The sequence below is a fragment of the Ambystoma mexicanum genome, chromosome 12 (genome assembly GCF_040938575.1).
Source record: "Ambystoma mexicanum isolate Mex_15411 chromosome 12, UKY_AmexF1_1, whole genome shotgun sequence".
In the NCBI taxonomy this organism is placed as follows: domain Eukaryota; kingdom Metazoa; phylum Chordata; class Amphibia; order Caudata; family Ambystomatidae; genus Ambystoma; species Ambystoma mexicanum.
In genome coordinates, this window is record NC_090936.1 from 803,345,880 (window position 1) to 803,366,289 (window position 20,410).

General features: G+C 46.7%; 1 protein-coding gene across 3 annotated transcripts in view; it reads right to left on the bottom strand.

Moving 5' to 3' along the window:
* The window catches only part of PPFIA2 (PTPRF interacting protein alpha 2), a 2,558,488-nt gene that overhangs the window by 1,845,639 nt on the left and 692,439 nt on the right, over positions 1-20,410 (bottom strand). The window contains exon 1 of one of the 3 annotated variants that reach the window (XM_069629313.1): positions 15,668-16,297. The exons of the other annotated variants lie outside the window; for them this stretch is intronic. Within the exon in view, the coding sequence (XP_069485414.1) occupies positions 15,668-15,748 (81 nt within the window). The 5' untranslated portion in view covers positions 15,749-16,297. Of the gene's footprint in view, positions 1-15,667; positions 16,298-20,410 lie in introns of those variants that run through there. 3 annotated transcript variants of the gene reach the window in all.

Genomic DNA, 20,410 nt, shown 5'->3' on the forward strand with positions numbered 1-20,410 from the left:
GGATGATATAGCCAGGTTCTTACATTACACACATGCAAAACAGTTTCCTTTCCGTGGAAAGTCAGTTTCTTCACATCACAAATAACAGCAAGCTGCAAGCCTGCGCCATAAATAACACCAAGCTGAATGCTGTATCAAACAACAATGGCATGCAGATGTCCTTATCACCTGGCATCTATTGCTGTGTGTCTTTAAGTCTTGCAAGTATATTTGCTAAGACCAGAGAACTGTTATGACTCACATGACTTCACACTCTAGTACTTATATGTTTCATACTTTGGTTAAAATATACCTGAAAGTGCTTAGAAACATGTCAGGGTGATGGATTTTGATTCAATGTGTGATATAGAAGGAATCCCGGTAAGCAGTAATAAAGCTAATAATAAAGTGCGGTCTCTATCTATTTACAGGTGTGGATTCAATCATTAGAATTGAGATAGAGATAGGTTATTGACAGGTCTTGCTAATAAATATACCTGAAAGCGCTTAGAAACATGTCAGGGTGATGGATTTTGATTCAATGTGTGATATAGAAGGAATCCCGGTAAGCAGTAATAAAGCTAATAATAAAGTGCGGTCTCTATCTGTTTACAGGTGTGGATTCAATCATTAGCATTGAGATAGAGATAGGTTATTGACAGGTCTTGCTAATAAATATACCTGAAAGTGCTTAGAAACATGTCAGGGTGATGGATTTTGATTCAATGTGTGATATAGAAGGAATCCCGGTAAGCAGTAATAAAGCTAATAATAAAGTGCGGTCTCTATCTGTTTACAGGTGTGGATTCAATCATTAGCATTGAGATAGAGATAGGTTATTGACAGGTCTTGCTAATAAATATACCTGAAAGTGCTTAGAAACATGTCAGGGTGATGGATTTTGATTCAATGTGTGATATAGAAGGAATCCCGGTAAGCAGTAATAAAGCTAATAATAAAGTGCGGTCTCTATCTGTTTACAGGTGTGGATTCAATCATTAGCATTGAGATAGAGATAGGTTATTGACAGGTCTTGCTAATAAATATACCTGAAACTGCTTAGAAACATGTCAGGGTGATGGATTTTGATTCAATGTGTGATATAGAAGGAATCCCGGTAAGCAGTAATAAAGCTAATAATAAAGTGCGGTCTCTATCTGTTTACAGGTGTGGATTCAATCATTAGCATTGAGATAGAGATAGGTTATTGACAGGTCTTGCTAATAAAAGGTTATCCTTCAACATAGTATAAAAACAAATGTATGGTGCATCAACATACAAAAGGAATTCAACTTAAAACATACAAGTATAATCATCACAGATTATTGCTCATTATCTGGTAAAGTGCAACCATTTGCGTCAGTGAAATAGGAATTATCCAGACACTGAGTTGTCATTTTTTCCAAAACATAGTGATTGTTGCGACCAAAGTGTACATGAACACAATGGTCAGATTGATGTTGTGTACTCTATTCGTATTACACCTGTGTACCAATCCACACGTCACAATCTCAACATGTTTCTATTTTTCAAGTCATCTCTATAAAACAGTGTTCTTGATAATCAAATGAATAGGTCTACCTGGGAAAGCATGTAGTGAAGTGCCTCTGTTGCAAACTGGTCTCAAATGCCGATTTCGCTGCTTAACTAAAGTGTGTGGTTACCGGCAATCCTTTTAGCTCAGCCATATCGGAAATGGCAACAGTTAGCATCCCTAAAAGCGATTTAGTTCACACGGTACACTATTAAAAAAAAGTCTTGCTCATATTATTGTTTCACTTCTGTGCTGTTCCTTCCAGTGATGTCAATTCATGCATGCATTAAGAGGCCCAGCAGGCTTTTTCACACATACAGCCTCTTACATCCTAGGTCCAGCCATGAAGATGCACCACCTTCATAGAAACTCAGAATAGACACACATTTTTGAAAATGCAATGCTTTAAGACCATAAATATTTTGTATTTTTAACAGACATCTACGCATTGGAAGACTACTGGTTGGGTATGTGGCAAGGCCAGATTAAGATGGGCGGGAACCCCTCTCAGCCGGGGTGGGAGGCCTAGCTAGGAGGATTCCAGAGCCAGTCATACCCCCTGAGGTGGATGGTAGTAGCACAGAAGGTCCCAATTCATGCTACCCACCCTTTTGTGGAAACCTGTTTTTCTGCAGAAGCCTATCTCCAACCTTGCTTCTGAGTGTGTATACTCGCCACTGTTATTTTTCCATTTCAGATGCTGGTACAAAAGTGCAAAGACAAAAGCCAGGTACCCAACGAATAGGCGCCCACACGAACAAGGCTCCAATGCCAAAGAGACCCGATCATCACTATGTGTAGCAGCAAATGAGAGAGAGTCACCAACTGCAGCCGTGCAGCAGCACAGAGCAGGACCAGCATGGCTCGCGGTGAACTCAAAATGGAAAGCGACAATTCACCAGTCTACCATGGACTCAAAAGGGGAAGGATTCCCAAACGTATCACAGGGGTCCCTGACAATGGGCTCCAAGCAACAAACTATCAGATGGCTTTTACAATGTGGGCAAGTTTGTTGGAGAAAGTGGGTGGGGCTAACCCCCATTTTAAAGCTTTTCCCTGCACATACATGCCTCGGGAGGGAAATGAGGAAAGCATATTGGCTGGGGACAACTGGCCAACCAACCCACAAAGGGAACAATATTTAAGCAGGGCACAGGAAACATAAAGTGGGGGTGTATCAGGTGTGGTAAGAGGAAGAGGTTGATGATGACCAAGTGACCAGCAGGAGGAACAAGGGAGCAACAGCTTGTGGAGAAGAGTTTATGATCAGGCGATGCATTGGCTTAGAAGTGATAGTGTCGCTGCAGTGTAGCTGTGCGTGTGTGTGAGACACATTTGTAGAAAGGGTAGTGTAAGGTGTGAGTGTGAGAAGACCGGTACAGTGTGGAAGGAGGGTGGTTGAGTAGTGGTCTGGGAGAGTAGTATTGGAGGAGGAGAAGTAGTGAGGTGGGAGTAGTATTAGAGGTGTAAGAGTGGTGATAGTAGTGTGGTGGAGTGGTGGTAGTAAAGTGTCAGAAAAGATAAAATCAACAGCAAATGGTGGAGTCAGGGGAGAGGAGGAGTGACACATTGATGGTGATAGGATGTTGGTGGGTATGAGCGAGGGGAAGGGAATAGGTAGAATAGAAGGATAAGGTAAAGGTGGTCTTGGAGTGAAACCAGGTAGCACTTACAGGGCACATCCCCATTTCACATTAGAACATTAATGTAGGGACAGTTAGGAAGTCCATGAAGGGGTCTATGAGCCTGTTTTAAGTGAAAACATCTTTACTCTAAAGCAGGCCTTACACAGTACAGGTCAACAATAAATACTACTAACCAGGGTTATGGGCACCTGGGTTAGGGAGGAGGTGTGTGCCAAGACAAGAAAATGAATGGCCATAGGCTCCGCAACAAACTCAATAAAGATCCTTGAACTGTCCTTGAGACTCCTGAGTGTTTTATTTGTCCTCTGTGATAGGTCATAGAGAAGGCATCTACCATCCGTGGTTTCTTCTGTATGCATGGCATTACAAGATTTGAAATAAAGATGTGGGATGGAAGAATGTAAGCATGTATGGGTCAGAAAGCGGAAACAAGTTCAGCACCATTCATTGTTTAATAGAGAACGCATAAAACACTTGATTGAACTTCATTCTAAGTTGGAAAACAGGTAAAGGCTTCCTTAGAGACAACCTAGGGAAGAATTTGCCCCAGCTTTTTTGTTTTAAAAGTATGCCTCAAAGCAGTTAAATAAAAGAAAATGAAAAGGGATTTGGAGGCAACAAGAATAGCTCTGCTGAAGGTACCCAATGTCTTCAAGAATTTAACAGACCTACACGGATGGCGCTAAGGGATTACCGGCACCGGTAAGGGCACCGGTGCTGGTAATCCCTTAGCGCCATGCTACGAGGTCCCTCAGCGGGTCCCGTCCTTAACGTGTGGCCACGTTGACTTGAGGGCAAATAATGGTACAGCTAATAGCGGTACCGTCATTTGCTCCTTCCCCATTCCCATTGAGCCCTATGGGGGCTCAAATGGGAATGGGGAAGGGCCTTGGTGAATGGGGAATTACCGCCCCGCCAACCTTGGAATGGGGCGGTAATTCCCCCATTCACAAAGGCAGAATCAGTAAAATACCGGTGGCAACCATGGCGCTAACAGCGCCATGGTTACCGTCGTCCGTGTAATGAGGCCCCTTAACTGAAATTGGCAAGCAATATCTGTGATATTTTGTTCCCAATCTTCCCATTGTCGTTATTAAAAAAACCTATGCCACAGGATTGAGAAAGCTCCAAAATTCATGTGAACAATGAATACAGTTCTTTACTATGCACTGTCATCTGCTCCTGAGATTGATGTAGTTACCCCGTCTGGATATCGGTTACAATAAAACCATTTACAGTCCAGGGATTATATGAAGCATGTAGCCTGCAAAATTGTAGCATGATCTAGGTCGGCAGTTACCTTTCGGGTGTCTAGTCACACAGCTACACAATCTCTTCTACAGACGTATCTAAGCACTCACGCTTTAAATTATGAACAGAAAATAACCTGAATTGCAAATGTGAACTCTTTGCAATGCTGATCCAGGCGGCTCCCAAAAACTCCTACTCGTCCGCATCTATTCAATAATAAGGGAAACGTGTCAGATGTGGAGAAGGAGTGAAGGAATCCTCTGGGGCACAGCATACTTACGTACACAAAAAAATAAGCTGAAATATCTTTGGCAATACATTTGCAGTTCTTCATGTTTTAATTCTCCAACCCTTCTGGTTCCGGGTCAGAAGGAAAAACAAACCAATGGGCCTGTAGGGCAAGGCGTAGTACCTCTCGGGTGCCCTAGTTTATCATGAAAACACTGAAAAGCGGGGACGTATGACTTTCATTTAGATAATAACCTCTATCACTGGGTAATTATCCCTCTCTTACTATTCCTGGGCTCGGGTGTGCTGTCCCCAGTTTGAAGTTGTGGGCCGTCCATCTACGTGTAAAACCGAGAGAGGGGCTGTCCCTGTCTGTGCTAAATTCTAAAAATACAAATGTGTCCTGAACAGTCATTCTTCATTTTCTATTGTCAACCATTAGACTAATAGCTTAAACAATGTTAATTTAAAAAGGAATTTATTTTTTTCCGTGGCAAAATGGAAAAAAAAAACAGAAAAAAACACGTTTGGGAGACCTTCACTTGTAAATGTATTATCCCAGTAATTTCTCTAGGGGTGTCTTTCTTCCTTGACACGTCCTTTTTATTACGTGAACCGGTTTCAGTGGAATAGAATTAAATGTCACCACCTTCTTCAGGACGGACAGTTCACACACATCAATCATTATCCGCCTTAGCTGTCTACTCTGTTTGCCATTGGCACTGTCCCGTAGCATGACTACTTTGTGTTCTGGACATTGCACACCCAGTGCTGTAGTTCACTGGTGCTCCACCCTGTTGCTGCACTGGTGTCAAGCTCCTGAATGTTTTCGGGTGCCCTGGGTCTCGTTTCCTTGAGTCTGTGTGTTTCAGTCAACTGATCGGCTGTTCTGCAACTATTTAGGGTGAGAAGGAACATTTTACCCAGGGGCAAGAAGGAGCAAAATGTAAGAGCTGTGGTAGCTGAGCCCATATCAATTCTTTGCCAGAGCACTTCCAGTGTGACTCAGAGGCACCTTGAATGTTTACATGCGTGCATATTGTTGAATGCAATATCCCACAGAGGGCCACATATTACACCTGTCTATGGGAGATTGGTTTGTTTTCTGGAGACTGATTACCACATGAGCTCGTGGGAAGTACTTTTAAAGAAAATATAAATACATATGCAGTTTACAGAAAGAATGGGCCCAAGTAACCAACAGAGTTTGTGCACTTGCATGTGCCCAGGGTGTGTCCATACATGGAATTTGCAGTGAAATCCATATAATGCAGCCACTGCAATTATGCTTACCAACAACACATATGCAGGGGGGCTGACAACAGCCCCCAATGCACGTGGGGCTAGTAAGCCAATGCATACTTGGGTGTTGTAAGTACGTTCTACACATATGTTTGCATTAAGGAGCTGGCTATGACTCCCCTGAACCCTGCACACACATCCAAATTTGCTTAGAGAGACATGCAGGCTTTTGGTGCGAGTGACACGCTGCTGCTCGTTTTCTGCACGCAAGGTCTTTCGTGAATTAGCCCCATTATCTTTATGGGGCTAATTCGCAAATTTGGATTGAAATTTTGAAGAGCACATGGACGGCAACTGTCTACATTAGTGATCTGAAACCTTAGGCTTTCCAAATGTTTTGTACTACAGCTCTTATCAGTCGTATCCAGCATGGTGAAAGGCGGAGGATCACAAAAGTCATTGGGACTCAGGAGTCGTTTTTTCCGTAGCCAGGCATTGGGCAATTACCGAGGCATTATAGCCCTGCTGGTCCCGGTAATTCCCCATAGCCAGGCACCAGAAAAAATTACTCCCCATTCCCATTGGAGTCCCATAGGACTCCAATGGGAATGGGGAGGACGGAAGCACCGGCATCGTTTATAACAGTGCCGGTGCTTCTGTCAAAGTCTGCGAGCGGGTGCCATTGCGCCCGCCAGGTCAGACCTGGCGGGAGGGGCGGCACCCACCCGCAGAACTCGGAGTATGCCGGTCCGGTATCAGTGGTATTGATATTGATATTTTATTTCTATCGCGCTCGTACACATGTGTTTTAGAGCGCGACAAGGCAAGGGAGGGGAACAGGGAAGAACAAAACAGCGATCTTACTAGGCCCGGTGACAATGAGAACGTGCAATTGCATGGGAGAGGGTGAGGGGAAAGTGCATGGAAGGGGGGAGAAGTGGAAAGTGTGAAGCAGAGGACAAACAGATAAATAACAATAAATAAATAATAAAGGCAAGAAACCATTTTAGTGCAGCCAGCAATTTGCAAGTGCTAGGTTTAAGGCAGCAGACAGGGTGGGTCTGATAAGTGCAGGAAGAAAAAAGGGGTGGCTGTATGGGTACAGATACAGACCCCAGTGCAAGGGGTGGCCCGGAGGCAGTGCGGGAGGGTGGCAGGGTGAGCAGGTACCTGGGCCCGTAGGACAGAGGGTTACTAGGTGCACGGTGCCAAGAGAAAACAGATCAGCAGGAGAGAGGGGGAGGGAAGGCAGAAGAAAAGAGGAAGGTCTTGATGTGCTTCCGGAACCGGAGATGGTTCTCCTCAAATTTTAGAGTGGCAGGGAGGATGTTCCAGATGGAGGCCCCAGCCGAAGACAGAGATCTACCCCCAGCTCGTTTCTTTGAAAAACGACTGACCCTGAGGGAGTTGGAGGTAGAGGAGGAGCGAAGAGCTCGAGAGGGAAGGTATTTGCGGAGGGATAGCTGAAGATATTTTGCACCCAGGCCCCAGAAAGCCTTGTGGACAATGCAGAGGGTTTTGAATTTAATCCTTGCAATCAATGGGAGCCAATGGAGAGATTTCATAGCTGGAGAGATACGATCCCAGGGCTTGAGGCCAAGGACAAGTCTCGGAGTCCTGTTCTGGATTAGTTGCAGAGGGTGGGGAGTAGAGGCAGGTAGATTTAGAAAGAGGCTGTTACAATAGTCCAAGCTAGAGGGAACCAGAGCTTGGGATATCATGACCTTCTGGGGGAAGGAGAGGAAAGGAAGAATACCTCTGAGGAGGTGCAGTTGGAATTTTGACTTTTTAGAGACCTCAGAGATGTGGGCGGAGAAGGAAAGAGTGGAGTCAAAGATGACCCTGTGGTTCTTAGCCTTGCATGTGGGGGTAGGAGGAGGGCCAAGGGAGGCTGGCCAGAAAGTGAGGGGAAAGGATAGTGAAGGTGTGCTGATGAGGAGGATCTCCGTCTTGCTGGCATTCAGACAAAGATCATTGGCGGCACACCAATCTTGAATGGCAGTTAGGCAATCAGAGATGAGAGAGGGAGAGGAGGTGGCAGAGTGCAGCCTGAAAATTAGTTGAGTGTCGTCAGCGTAGCACTGGAAATTTGAGCAAAAAGTGGCAATGCAGTGGGCGAGAATTGCCAGGTTTTGGTTGAAAAGCCAGGGCGAGAGGTTAGACCCCTGGGCAACACCACAGGTAGAGAGGAAGATAGATGAAAGGAAGGACCCAAGTTGGACCTAAGAGGGTCGATCTGAGAGGAAAGAGGTCAGCCAGGCCAGAGCCTGATCTGATACCCAGGTTTTCACGCAGACGGTTGAGCAGGATGGTATGGTTGACCGTGTCGAAGGCAGAAGAGAGATGAAGGAGGATGAGGACAGAGGGAATGTTAGAGTCAAGCTTACCGGCAATGTTGTTAGCAGACTGGCATACTCATAATGAGGCCCATTGTCCAAAACATCCACAGAGCAGCCATTTCTAGACCCCTGTACTATATGATATTATGTACAACTTCCCAACACCAAGGCAGATCGAAGGTGTGAACTGAACAGCTGGCCCTGCAACACAGAGACTTCAAGGGAGGCGACAATGGATTTTTTTTTTTTTGTATAGCTACAATACGGCGAGAGCATGAAACCGGAAAATAGCCAGACAGTCCTATCTCCTGAACTGGAGACTTGTTGCATCAGGGAAGAACGAACACAGTTCCTACCGCACAAAATACCCAGAAAACAGACAGTGCATGACTGGTCCCGTGCAAACTAGTCTACCAGTGGCCAGCCAATATTCACTGATCACCCTCGGTGACCTATTGGGAGAATACCTTCCCACCTAACCCACGGGGCGGGGGGTATTTTTAGGGCAGGTGGTGTGGGAGGCCATGGGGCCTGCCCTACCTGCATGATGCTAAATACTACTGGCTTGTCATACTTGGAGGGGTGCGAGCGAGTGCTAGCTTTCAGTTGTGGCGTTCTCGCACACACGAGCCCTGATGGTATAAACGTTGTTATTACATATATTTTCATATCTATGCTGGAGGGTCCACTCATTTCATTGGCATCTTTTCGTAAACCATTCTTGGTCTGCGCTAGAAATGTGTTGGGTGGATCGGATAACAAAAAGAAAGAACACAGTCTTGGCAAACTTGTTTGCGTTTAATCACACACTAAGTTAATCAAATTCAAGAAAGTTTAAATGACTGAAAATGCAGGTTTCTAGAAATCACCACCCACCCCCACAAAGCAAAGCATCGGGATTACACTTTACCCTTACCCTAAAACTGTTGTTCTACAACCCCTCCTCACCCCCTCTGCAGCCTGAAATCCATGCAACCCATGTATTAAATGCCCGATGGAATCACAGCTCGACGCATTAGCCTGCAGCCCAGTTGGCACCCTACCCTGGCACATGCTACCTCGATGCACTGTGCAGAATCGCAAGCCTCAATGAAGCCTCAACCCATCTAACGTTTTAGCAACCACCACTCTAATGGGACATTTTACAGATTTTCCCTTAAAAGCTTGTGGTTGCCATGTGCCACTTTTCTAATAAACTATTCACGCTGGTAAGACAAACAAATGCAACAAACTCAAACGTGTAAGCGCAGGAACACATGGGCACGTCCGCTTGGATGTTTGCTTATATTGTTAATACGGTATAGCACTGTTTTCCTGAATACAATAACCAAACCACATACCATATGTCAAGGACGTGCTGCCAAAGACCAGCGATGACCATTAACATATCAGCTGATCACGTATGCACGAGGCATGGAAGGTGTTGGTGAACTAGGCCTCTGGTTGCCATTCAAAACACCGAACCGCTCCTGCGCGCCTTCTCAATGAACCACGCGATTAAGCGGAGAGCGTGTTGCGCATCGCATGAATAATTGAACACGTGTGCTCCGCGTGGCAGTCGCGAGAGATGAGGGCGCGTGATAACGCCCTGTCGTTATCTCTCCGCCTGGCGCGTCAGGCCTCTGAGTGCGCTACTCTGCTCGCCTCGATGTATTTCTCTGGGCCCGCTGCTCAGCCGCTGTGCGCAGGGTGAGAGTACGGGGGAAGACTCGAAAGCAAGGACAGTACCATGTCTGCCACTACTACACAACAAAATAAAATATCAACAATCAGCGCCCTCCCCACGTCCATCCTACCCTCAAACTGCACCCTCTCACATGTGGTCTAGGTAGCTGCACAGTCCAGCGAATTACACACAGTTATTCCCTACATGAACACCAAATGTGCATATTTACATCATTATCTCACGTGACATCTATCACCTGAACTCAGACTATATGTTGGACACGGAGCATCTATTAAACGTATGCAGGTCAATAATGGTCACTTAATTTAACCACAGCAGATAACAAATTGCATTTTTCTTCACATTGAAATATACTAATAATCTCAAGCGTTCCTTTGTTAATGGGTAAATGGGTGCATGCAGGCATCCCAGGCACACCTGCGTGGGCATGTGTGACAAGTGTATGTTTAACAACCTTCAACGTAAGAAAAAGAAGCAAGTCACAGGTCGGCGGCATTAAGAGGGGTTTTGTGAAAACCCAATAACCGCCAGCCCTTGCTGCATTCGCCTGAGGTCATGGCTGAGCACGCCGAATTACTGCTTCAGCGACTGGGGATGGACGCCCGATGTTCCGGGCAAGATAACGCACCCAGTGACAGGATATTGTAAAGAGAATCTGCCGTGGGATCCGCGTGTGGTGGGAATACAGGTGTTTATTGGTCTGAGGGGGAAGCCAGAGAGCACGTATAGCCAGTGCTTTCAGTGCGGTGGAAAATTGAGAGGGGGGGGGCTCTTGTTGGGAGGGGTGGCCTAGGTACGAGTGCTTAGGCCACGCCCCCCAACAAGAGTCCCCAGCCCTTGCATTCAAGGAGTCGTTGTTAAAGAAATGCCCGTGGGGGTCGCTGACCCTCTCAGGCAACCCTTTTAACCACACGGCTCCTTGAAGGCAATGGGCTGCCTGCTGCGTGATGTCTCTTTATTCCGCAACAGGAGGAGGGTTGGCCTGGCCTCCCTCTCCTTTTGTTTCTGAGTAAAGAGCTAGCAGGCAGTGGAAACCCTTTAACCAAGCACCTTTAATGTGCTACCTGATGCATGTTAGCTCTTTATTCAGAAACAAAAGGAGAGGCTGGCCAACACAACTCTCCTCCTGTTTCTGAATAAAGAGACATCACGCTGCAGGTTTAGCCGAAGCACCGCTCGCTTACACCACTGACTTCCGCTGTCATCATTTTGGAATAGAAAAAAGAAAAGGCATCACCTTTTCTATTTTCTATTCCAAATGCTGACACCTGCAGGTAGCAGTGTAACCATGCATCGCTCAGCTAAACAGCTGCCTGAGAGGTCGGCGTAACTGGGGCTTGTTGGGATGAGTCCCGGCAGGGTCCTGCCTAACCCGGCCCACTTAAAGCCCTGCATATATCCTATTCTTCATCTGCCAGGATCAGTTTCTTATGTTTTGGCAGTGACCATTCACTTCCACCAATCACCAGAGGCTGGCACACTGCCAAATTGGCAGATTTCAACCTTGATTCCACTCCACCAGCAAAGTGGCATTATTAGAATTCAGCTCTGTATCAACGATATGGGCATGCAAGAGTCATTTGCACAGCCACGTTTGGCGAATCATGGGGCTAGAAAGTACCATCCAGTTTAATTGACTGGAATGTCAGGCCTTTCAGCCAATCAGAACATGCAGAACATTCCAGCCTGGTATTTGAAAGAAATGTCCATGCGCCCAACGATACTGAATTTTTGGCCTGTCGCATTTGGTACGATCCCCCAAAACAAGATGCTGTTGAGGACCAAAGTCTGAGTGCCTCATGATGGCCAGAATGGGGGAGGGGCAGATTTCCCACCGGCCATGCTATTCTGAAGTGCAATAAGCAACATAGGGTGCAGGTCGGCCTCTGCAGATCAATGCGGTGGGCAAATTCCTTGTGTACCAGGCGATATGGCAAGCTCATAGGGTGAATAGGGTCACAATACAAGCAACTTCTTTTTAGCATTATCTCTTGTACTATAGCAGAATCAGTATGAGCCTGCAGGCTCCCATGTTCTTGTTATACAGTGCTGCATTCCAGACAGAACTTGCACAGAGTGTGCTCCCTGTAGGAAGTATGGATGGCTTTTTATCAGCAGACTGTTTGATTATTGATTCCATTTTCATGCAGTGCCTTTACCTACTACCGGTGTCACCATGCTGGGCCGAGGTGTTGCTGGGAGGTAGCTGGCAGGGCTTTAGCCCCGGGCCTTTTGGTTGTAGCCCCAGATAGAAGGTCAGGGGTTAAAACCAAAAGGCTAGCTAGCCCGAGTCCCGACAGTCCCGACATTAGCATAGCCCCGGATAATTTCCAGACCTAGCAACACCCCTGCATACACCACGATTGGGCAGTCACCCTGCAAGTAACCCAGTATACTTTTCATATTTTATTTTATTGGGGTTTATACCATGCTCAGCTGCCATTTGCGTGGTCTCTTGGCCCTACATATAGCACAGGCCCGAGCTGAAACGGTACTTGGAGCTGACAGTTCAGGGCCTGTTTAACACTATCAGAGACCCCTGTGTAGCACCCACGCAAATGGTCATGCAAAGTAGAACTTGCAGAAACTACAGTGCATGATGTATGCATGATTGCCTCCTTGCTCACTATTCTCAAAGAGGCACAGCTCCACCGTACTGATGAGGTCCAACCAGAAGGAAACACGTGTCTGGGGTTGCTGCTTGTACTCTTGTTCAGAGGAAAATTGCTTAGCATTTCGGTGCTGGACTTCCCCAGGGTAGGACAAACACTGATATGTTTTGGATATTTCTCCTCTGTGAAAGATAGTGAGCTAAAGAATCTGAGTATGGCTCTCATAACCAGGACTAATGTCTGGCAGAGGGACTCCCAGGACCCCCCTTGTTAATTTGTTCCTTGGAGCTTGCGGCATGGAATGTAGTATTCCTGCATCCAGCGGTGGAAATGGAAAAATTTACAGGGGGAACCCACACAAGCCGTGGTGGGGTGGGGTGGAGTTTGGAAGTAGGGGTCGAGTTCCAGGGAGGCGGAGCTGGCAGTTGGACTCCAATCAAATGAAATTTTGAAAATAATATTTAAAAAATTGTGCAATTATTTTTATGCTGCTTCTTTCCAAACTCCACACTGTAGATCAGTTCCGCTTTAAATCACTTCTATGGCAGAGGTGCACCCAAGAGACTGTAATGCAGTGATTTTAGGACATTAAGGGATCCATAAACATGCGCTACAGTAGAAGGCTACAAGGTTAGCTCAGCAGGTTGAGAGATGTCGCTGAGATGTTATAAAAACTGGTTGGTAATCGTATGACTTTTTGCAATTCCTTATTACTTATTAAAAAAAAAACAAGTGCTATAAAATGTGTTTGCCCAGGGGATGGGTTGGGCTGGTCACTTGCTTATATTCAAGGCGGGGGAGGGGGTATTTCTGCCCCTGTAGTGAAAATCAAAAGTTAGCACTCATGAATCCACAGTTTAATTTCCTGAAAACTGCTGTCAGCACAACAGAAGCATTTATTTGTGATTAAACAGTCTGTCAAGCATATAACAGCTGTATAAATATAACCTGTTCTAAAACACAAAGGGGCACACAAATGCAAAGTATGTGTGGCAGTCCGACAAAAAAAAAAATCAAAGAAAAGTAGTGAATGCAAGCAGCATTTTTACAGTTTGGACATTGTTTTTGTTTTTCTATGGAAAGTGAAATGCACATTTTGAAAACAATATTGCGCCCAGCATGTAGGTAGCCTGCTTCAACAGCGATGCCCCTCCCATTTACATTCATGGCCCATTGATTCTCATGGTGTCCCTTTCAGGCCAGAAGGAAGAAACAGGCTAAGCAAATCATACCTGCAGACGCGCGAGTGACGACCGGTGAAAGGAGCACAGCGCAGATCAGATCAACAAGCCCCCAGCTTCCCTCAGTGAAGCTGGGGGCCTGCTGTAGCCCGGTGAGGGCTGAGGCTGGCCGGGTCCTGAGATCCGGGCCAGACATGTGATGCCGGATCTCGGACCCGGCAAGAGCCGGCCCATTGGCCAGCGCTGCCTGCATTCATAAATCAAGCCACTGGCATTGGGAGAAATGCATGTGAGCCAATCGTGTTATCGACAAGCATTGCTCATGGACAAGGAATCGCACAATGAAGCGTCCACTCAATGAGAGGTGTGTGGTAAGCCTGGTTTCCAATACATTATAACCACTCATGAATCCAAGCAAACCACCATTGATCATTACATGGATGCCTCATGCAGCCTAGAAACGATAGGGCAGAAGAGAAGTACATATTACCAACATGGATGTTTCCAACTTTGAGATTGGCGTCTGAATCCAGAGATGGAAGCAACCCCTTGTTCAGCTGGCTCCATTAGCAGCGGCGTGCGCAAGAGCCAGCTTGAACCCAGAGCAAGCAACCCGACAGTCCCTCACCCTCGGCCTTTCAACCCTCTCGTGAAATGGAATAAAGAGCAAGGTTCTGCTAGCCACTGTGATGGAAGCGGGGGGCTAGTGCAGCATCCTCTCTTGTGCCCCCCCTATCAGAGCGGCCCTTTGGTGCCCCCACCACCTCTCACCATGAGTCCTGCTACCATGCCCAGCGCTTGCTGTTCAGACCGGTCCTTAGCTTACGGGGCACAGTTCTGAAGCAGGTCATGGCGGACTCAGCCTTTCATACTTTGATGAAAGGCTGAGTCAGCAAGCAACATATTTATAAAAAAAAAGGATATCTACCCATATACAATCCAATGCTTGGTGGAGTTATTGATTGCGTTGAACAAGCTGAGTGTTTCTGGAAAGGATTGAGCAAAGTTTTTGTTTTTTCCTGTAACCCTAGACGGAGCTGCTAAAGTTATTTTCAGCTGCTCTGATGTCAAGAGAAAATTGCAGTAACTTGTGATTGATAGGTGCTGTAGTGCTGGCACATCAGCATACAGTGGCTTTTAATAAACAATGCTGAGTTATCACACCAATTGATCAATGTAGATGGCCGCGCAACAGTGTACAGTGAATGACTCCAGGGGCACTCTGGGTCACGTCACCGTGCATTGGCCTTAAATGCACACTTCTGTGATTTCGGCCCACGTCTAATTACCTTAGCTTGCTCCCTGCTGCGATGGGAAGCCAATTACCGTTAGATCCGCGCTGCTATGTCATACCCAGCCCAGGTGCCGTGCCCATCGGTGCACGCTGATGTTATGTCACCCCATCGTGGCAAGAAAAAAATACATGATACTTCTTTGATGTCAGACCAAGGTGAATTCTCTATAGACGCACACTATTCTAATGTCGCCCCAGCATTCCATAACTCGCAGCTGTGCTGTCTGGCCATTGTACAATGGCAATTCTTTGTCGTTTTAGACTGTAACACAGTAGCAATTCTTTACACAACACATGAGGAGGGCAGCGGCCGCCCTGAAAAAGTAAGCTCGGATCCGTGCAATGCCCTGTACTTCCCCAAAGTTTAGTTAGACCGGAGGCTGCAGTGTCAGAGGTTTGCTTCACACGAAAGCGGGGTCACAGCCCCCCACTCACCACCAGCAATGATCGCACATCGCGCGTCCTGCTCTCCTAAATGGAAAGCTAAGCGTGGCCAAGCAGGGGGCGCCTGCCACCTACCGCAGCGCCGCATCGCGCTGACAGGCAGCAGTAGCGACGGTTCAGGCTTCCCACCCGCCTCCTCCTCGGGTCCACGCCCACCCCAGCACTTTCGCTCGCATGCTCCTGAAACCGTGCACTCGTCTGGCTTCGCGGGACCACAAGGGGACACTCACCTGAAAAGTGAAAAAGCGGGTTCCATTGGCCGGGTGCACCTTGGGGGAGCCCGAGACCGTGTTCATATCCGAGAAAATCATTTCTGAGCACAGACCCAATCCAATGCAATGTAATCCAGCGGCAGCCCGAGACTCAGCGCCGGGAGCTAAGCTTCCGGCGAAATCCGTTCATTGCACGTCGGCAGGGTGGCGCCCCCTGCCACCTAGAGGCACGGTGGCTGCGTGCCGCATCCCCACATCGCACATGTTTGGGTGATGCCGGAGCGGAAGGTCACCATCACTCACTGACCTTTTGTTTAAGCGAAGTCTCGTTACAAATTGTACAAATAAATAAAGTCAGACAAAGCAATCGGAACGGCAGATGAAGAAAAGAGGCGAAAAGCAACGGCGCACGGAGCCTGTGTGGAATCTGGCAGCACTCGGGACCTGCCCATCTGTTCCCAGTGATAATCACCTCCCTCCACCACAGACTAGCTGAGTGATTATGCTAAGCATCCTGGCCAACCAATAACGCAGCGCCATTCCGGGCAAGCACGCGGAGCGCGGTGCAGGGACCTCTCCCCGCTAACCTGAAGTGTGCCCCGGCTGCGCAGCCCGAGCAGACGCCTCTCCAGAGCCAGTCATCATGGTACTCCGCCACCGCCCCGGTGGCTCCAGTTAGGGCAAGTCCCTCGCTTACTGGATGAAGTGAAAAAAGGGCTGCCTCCTCCCTTCCTCCCTGTGCTGTAATATGTATCCAAGTGCTCCAGGGTTCCCTGATGCACGGCTATTGGTGATGCATTGGTTCCCAAACAAGTTCATTGGACCCAAATCCAGGATGTTTGAAGCACTCACTCCCTCGCTTTCCTATTTTATGTTCTCTAAAGACTTTGTATATATATATATATATATATCCTATAATATAAAATCATAAGTGACGATTCTGTGTAATGTTTTTTTGAAACTGGGGTCATCTTATGTCCCACATACATGGTTCTGGTGTCATTCCCTTCCACAATTAGCCCACTTACATGGTATGCTGTCCAAAATCTGCAATTCCTAAGGCGTTTGAAGTTTATCCACTGATGAAGTTCCTTATGAGTGGCAAATTTGTGTAATTCTTTTTGTTTTTTTTGAAGCGCTTTAAATTGGGGTTATTGTATATCCTACAGACATGGGTCTGGCTTCATTCTGTTCCACGTTTCACCCACTTTAATGGTATACTGTCCAAACCGCAATACCAAAGGCATTTGAAGTACATTCACAGGAGTTCATTCACTGATGAAGTTGTGTATAAGGGACGATTTTGTGTAACGTTTCATATGAGTCTTTTGGCATTCCGTTCCACATGAATCCAACTTTCATGGTATACTGTCCAAATCTCCAATTTTTAAGGTGTTTGAAGTATATTAACTGGCATTAATTGATTAGGTTCTGTGATGAACTTGTGTAAGTGATAAGTGGCGGTACTGTAACGCTTTGAATTGGGGTCATTGAATGCCCTAAAGATAAGGGTCTGCTGTCATTTCGTCCTACATTTCTCCAACTTAGATGGTTTCTGTCCAACTTTCCAATTCCCCAAGGTGGGGGTGTAGGAGTATCCCTACAAGCGACCCAGCCGCTGAGTTCAACGCCCATCACCTTTCAGCCACACAGTCTCTGTAGCGGTATTGGATTCCTCCAGTCCTTAGCCCTCTTCCTGGTTCTCCTTAATGTATGCATGGGGCAGTTGCATGTGGTTTTGGGTTCTGCACACATTTCTTCTTACTGCTACACGCCATCATGCTTCTTTCTATGGAGTTTTTGAGCTCTCATATGTTCCTACTTCTAATTTGTGGACTTGCTCCTTGTGTTGCAATGTCTGTGGTCAATGTGGAGCAAGAACATGTTTGTCATTTAAAGGGAGAAACGTGTTTGGTATCTGCATTACTTGGATGGAATCAAATTGCTGAGAGTGTGTTAAGTACATTAACCTCTAGCATAAAAAAGGGTTTGTGGAGTGGCCGGTAATGAGTGACTTGAAGAGGAGTGGATGTTCAATGTGCGTCTCACCCCTCCTTACTTACTTAGCTCAAATGTGTCATTCAACCAACAATATTGTAGATGTCTACTTGCTTTTAACACATCATGGTTGCTGTTTCCTTCTTCTTAAATACATGCTTTGCTACTGGGTGAAATGGGTAGGCATTGGCAACCTGATGAAGTGAGTTTGGCACAGAACAGATGGAATGAGTGAGGTCAGAATTGACCTGATGGGGAAGGGCTTTCATTGCGGGCCTGAGGAGGGATGGTACCAATTAGTTGCTTATAAAAGGAGACAGGGAAAGCCAGACTTGGGCCATCACTTAGAACTTGTGCTATTGGTGCCAGTGAGCCAGGATGTGGAGAGATGGTTAGTGACAACCATAACTGCTGAACCCATATGCATGCAAATTGTGTGGGCCGAACCCTTACCCTCACCAGTAATAAGCAAGCGCACACATTTGTCAAGTGTTTGCAATAAAAGGCTGTAGGATTTTATTGGACAGATATGGTAATGGAGATAACAATAATCACATATCAAAATAATGATAATGATGTGTTATTTTATATAGCGCCTTAATCCAAAGCGCTTTACAGAGCACATGTTTGCATACAATATCACCCAACCGAAATTGGTACTCATTTATCAACCTCGGAAGGATGAAAGGCTGAGTTGGCCTTGCCGGGATTCGAACCTGCGACCTGCAGATCACGCTCAGATCGCAGCAGCGAGCGCTCAACCCGCTGAGCTATCTTACCGGCTGTATCATATTTTGTATCATAATAGTATCACACTTTTGGGCACCGGGATGTGAGGTTACCCCCTCTGGCCTGTGCCGCCTTCTCTTGTCCCACGACTTGTGGACACCGTACAGTGCCCTGTACCTCTTTTCCTTCGTTCTTCTCCCTTCTTTTGTAGGGTGGGAGGGTTTTGTGGTAAAGAAGCAAAGAGTGGAAGATGCTGAGTGAACAGCGAACCTCCTGTTTGTTTGGGTCCCCGTTCAGGGTCCAGAAACAGATTGTGTTTTCTTAGAGCATGCTGCTCTTATTTATAAGACCCAAGGGAGCCCTGGGTCTTTGATGTGTATAGTGGTGGGGGCTGTGCTCCAGCCCGCAGGCCGGGTAGCCGACTGTCTGCCCCCCTGAAGAGGAGCAGGTCTTTGAACCTGTGGCCTGCCTGCCTGTTGGTTTTTCTTAGGTGCTTAGCACCTTGTTGCTTAGAGGAAGGGTGAAATGATTGTTCACACCTCACCCTTCCCTGACTTTGTGTGACAGAGACTGCGTGTCTCTGCAGCTGTGGGGGAAAGGAGCAGGCATGGGGGTGTAGGCTGCCCCTCTCCAGGCCTGCAGAATGGTAACATCAGTTACCCTGCGTCGCCTTGGGCGGCCCTGCAGCATTGCCCAGAATAAAAGGGGTGGGAGAGTGCTGACATGTGTCAGTGTAATTTCTGAATCAAATGCCTGTTACATGTGAGGTTCATTATTTTTGCATGCTTATCACATGCAAGTCAGAAGGATGACACTTTCAATGATTTCATATTGTCCGTGCGCTGATAAAATGTTTTCATCCAACTGTGCAGATCATATGGCCCCAAAAGATGTTCCTTTTTTGAAGATCATTTCTATATGAGGGGGTCTACAACCTTTACCACTCCCACCTTCCCTACCAAGCAAAATCATGGTGAGGGATTTACGGGAGTCATAGTCCAACATATCTGGTGAGCTGCAGGTTGCAGACCACTGCTATGAGGCATGCTTAGAAAAAGAATCTTACTTTTAACCAAAATATGGTAACTTTGTAGCAAAGATAGTGACTTCATTTGGGTCAATAGCAAACTGGTGTCTCGTTGGTGTCCAGTTGGTTTGAAGGGGGAGCTCGGTGCGGTACAAATGCAGCAGTTGGATGGTTTACCAGGGGCGGGTCGGGAGCCAAGTCAGTTCAAGAAATGGGTAACCACTAGTGCAGATCAGTGAGTGATGTGATGCTCCAGTGATTAGCGTTGGAGTCCTCTGATTTGAAGCAGTGACTTTAGTGATCCGATGCAGGGTTCAAAGAGGCAGCAGGTTGAATTTGGTCTACAGTGGCTTGGAGGTTCTTCAAACTGGACAGGTGGTTTGCTCCACTTTGCACGTGGTTTGACAGGTGTGACACATTGGTAGTTCAAAGCTCCCTCTGGATTGAGTTGTTGACAATAGTTTTCAAGTGTTTCGAAAAGTGTGATGCATCAGAACAAGGGGGCTTCGATAGGTCTGGTCTGTCAGATGCTGTGATACCAACTGCAGGGGCTCTAGGACAGGGTGAGTCCTTTGAGGCTCTACTAAACCAGCCTAGGGAGGTTTGGTGCAGAGTGGCAGGGCCTGGCCCTTAGCAAGAGTCACCACCAATGTGCCTTGGGATTCGGTAAGGAGCAAAGCTTGCCTTTTTGTTGGAATCCTCCTTCCCTTAAATGGCTGATTGTTTTGGAAAGGTGAATTTTGAAAAGAGGTAAAAACAAATTCTTTCTTATGCCATGGATTGCCCAAAAGTGAATCAACGAGAAGGGAACCTACCTCTTTTATAGGTACAAGTCTGCAGATGAATAGACGAAAGCAAGCATGCTTTAATGGGTCCAATCCCAGTTCTTGTGACAAGTGGTACTTACCATCTGACATCATACCCATAGTGCTTTGTGCTGTAAGAAGAGGAGGAGACAGGAGAGAAAAAGCGGTACAGAGAAAAAGAGATGGTGAATCCCTTCCCAC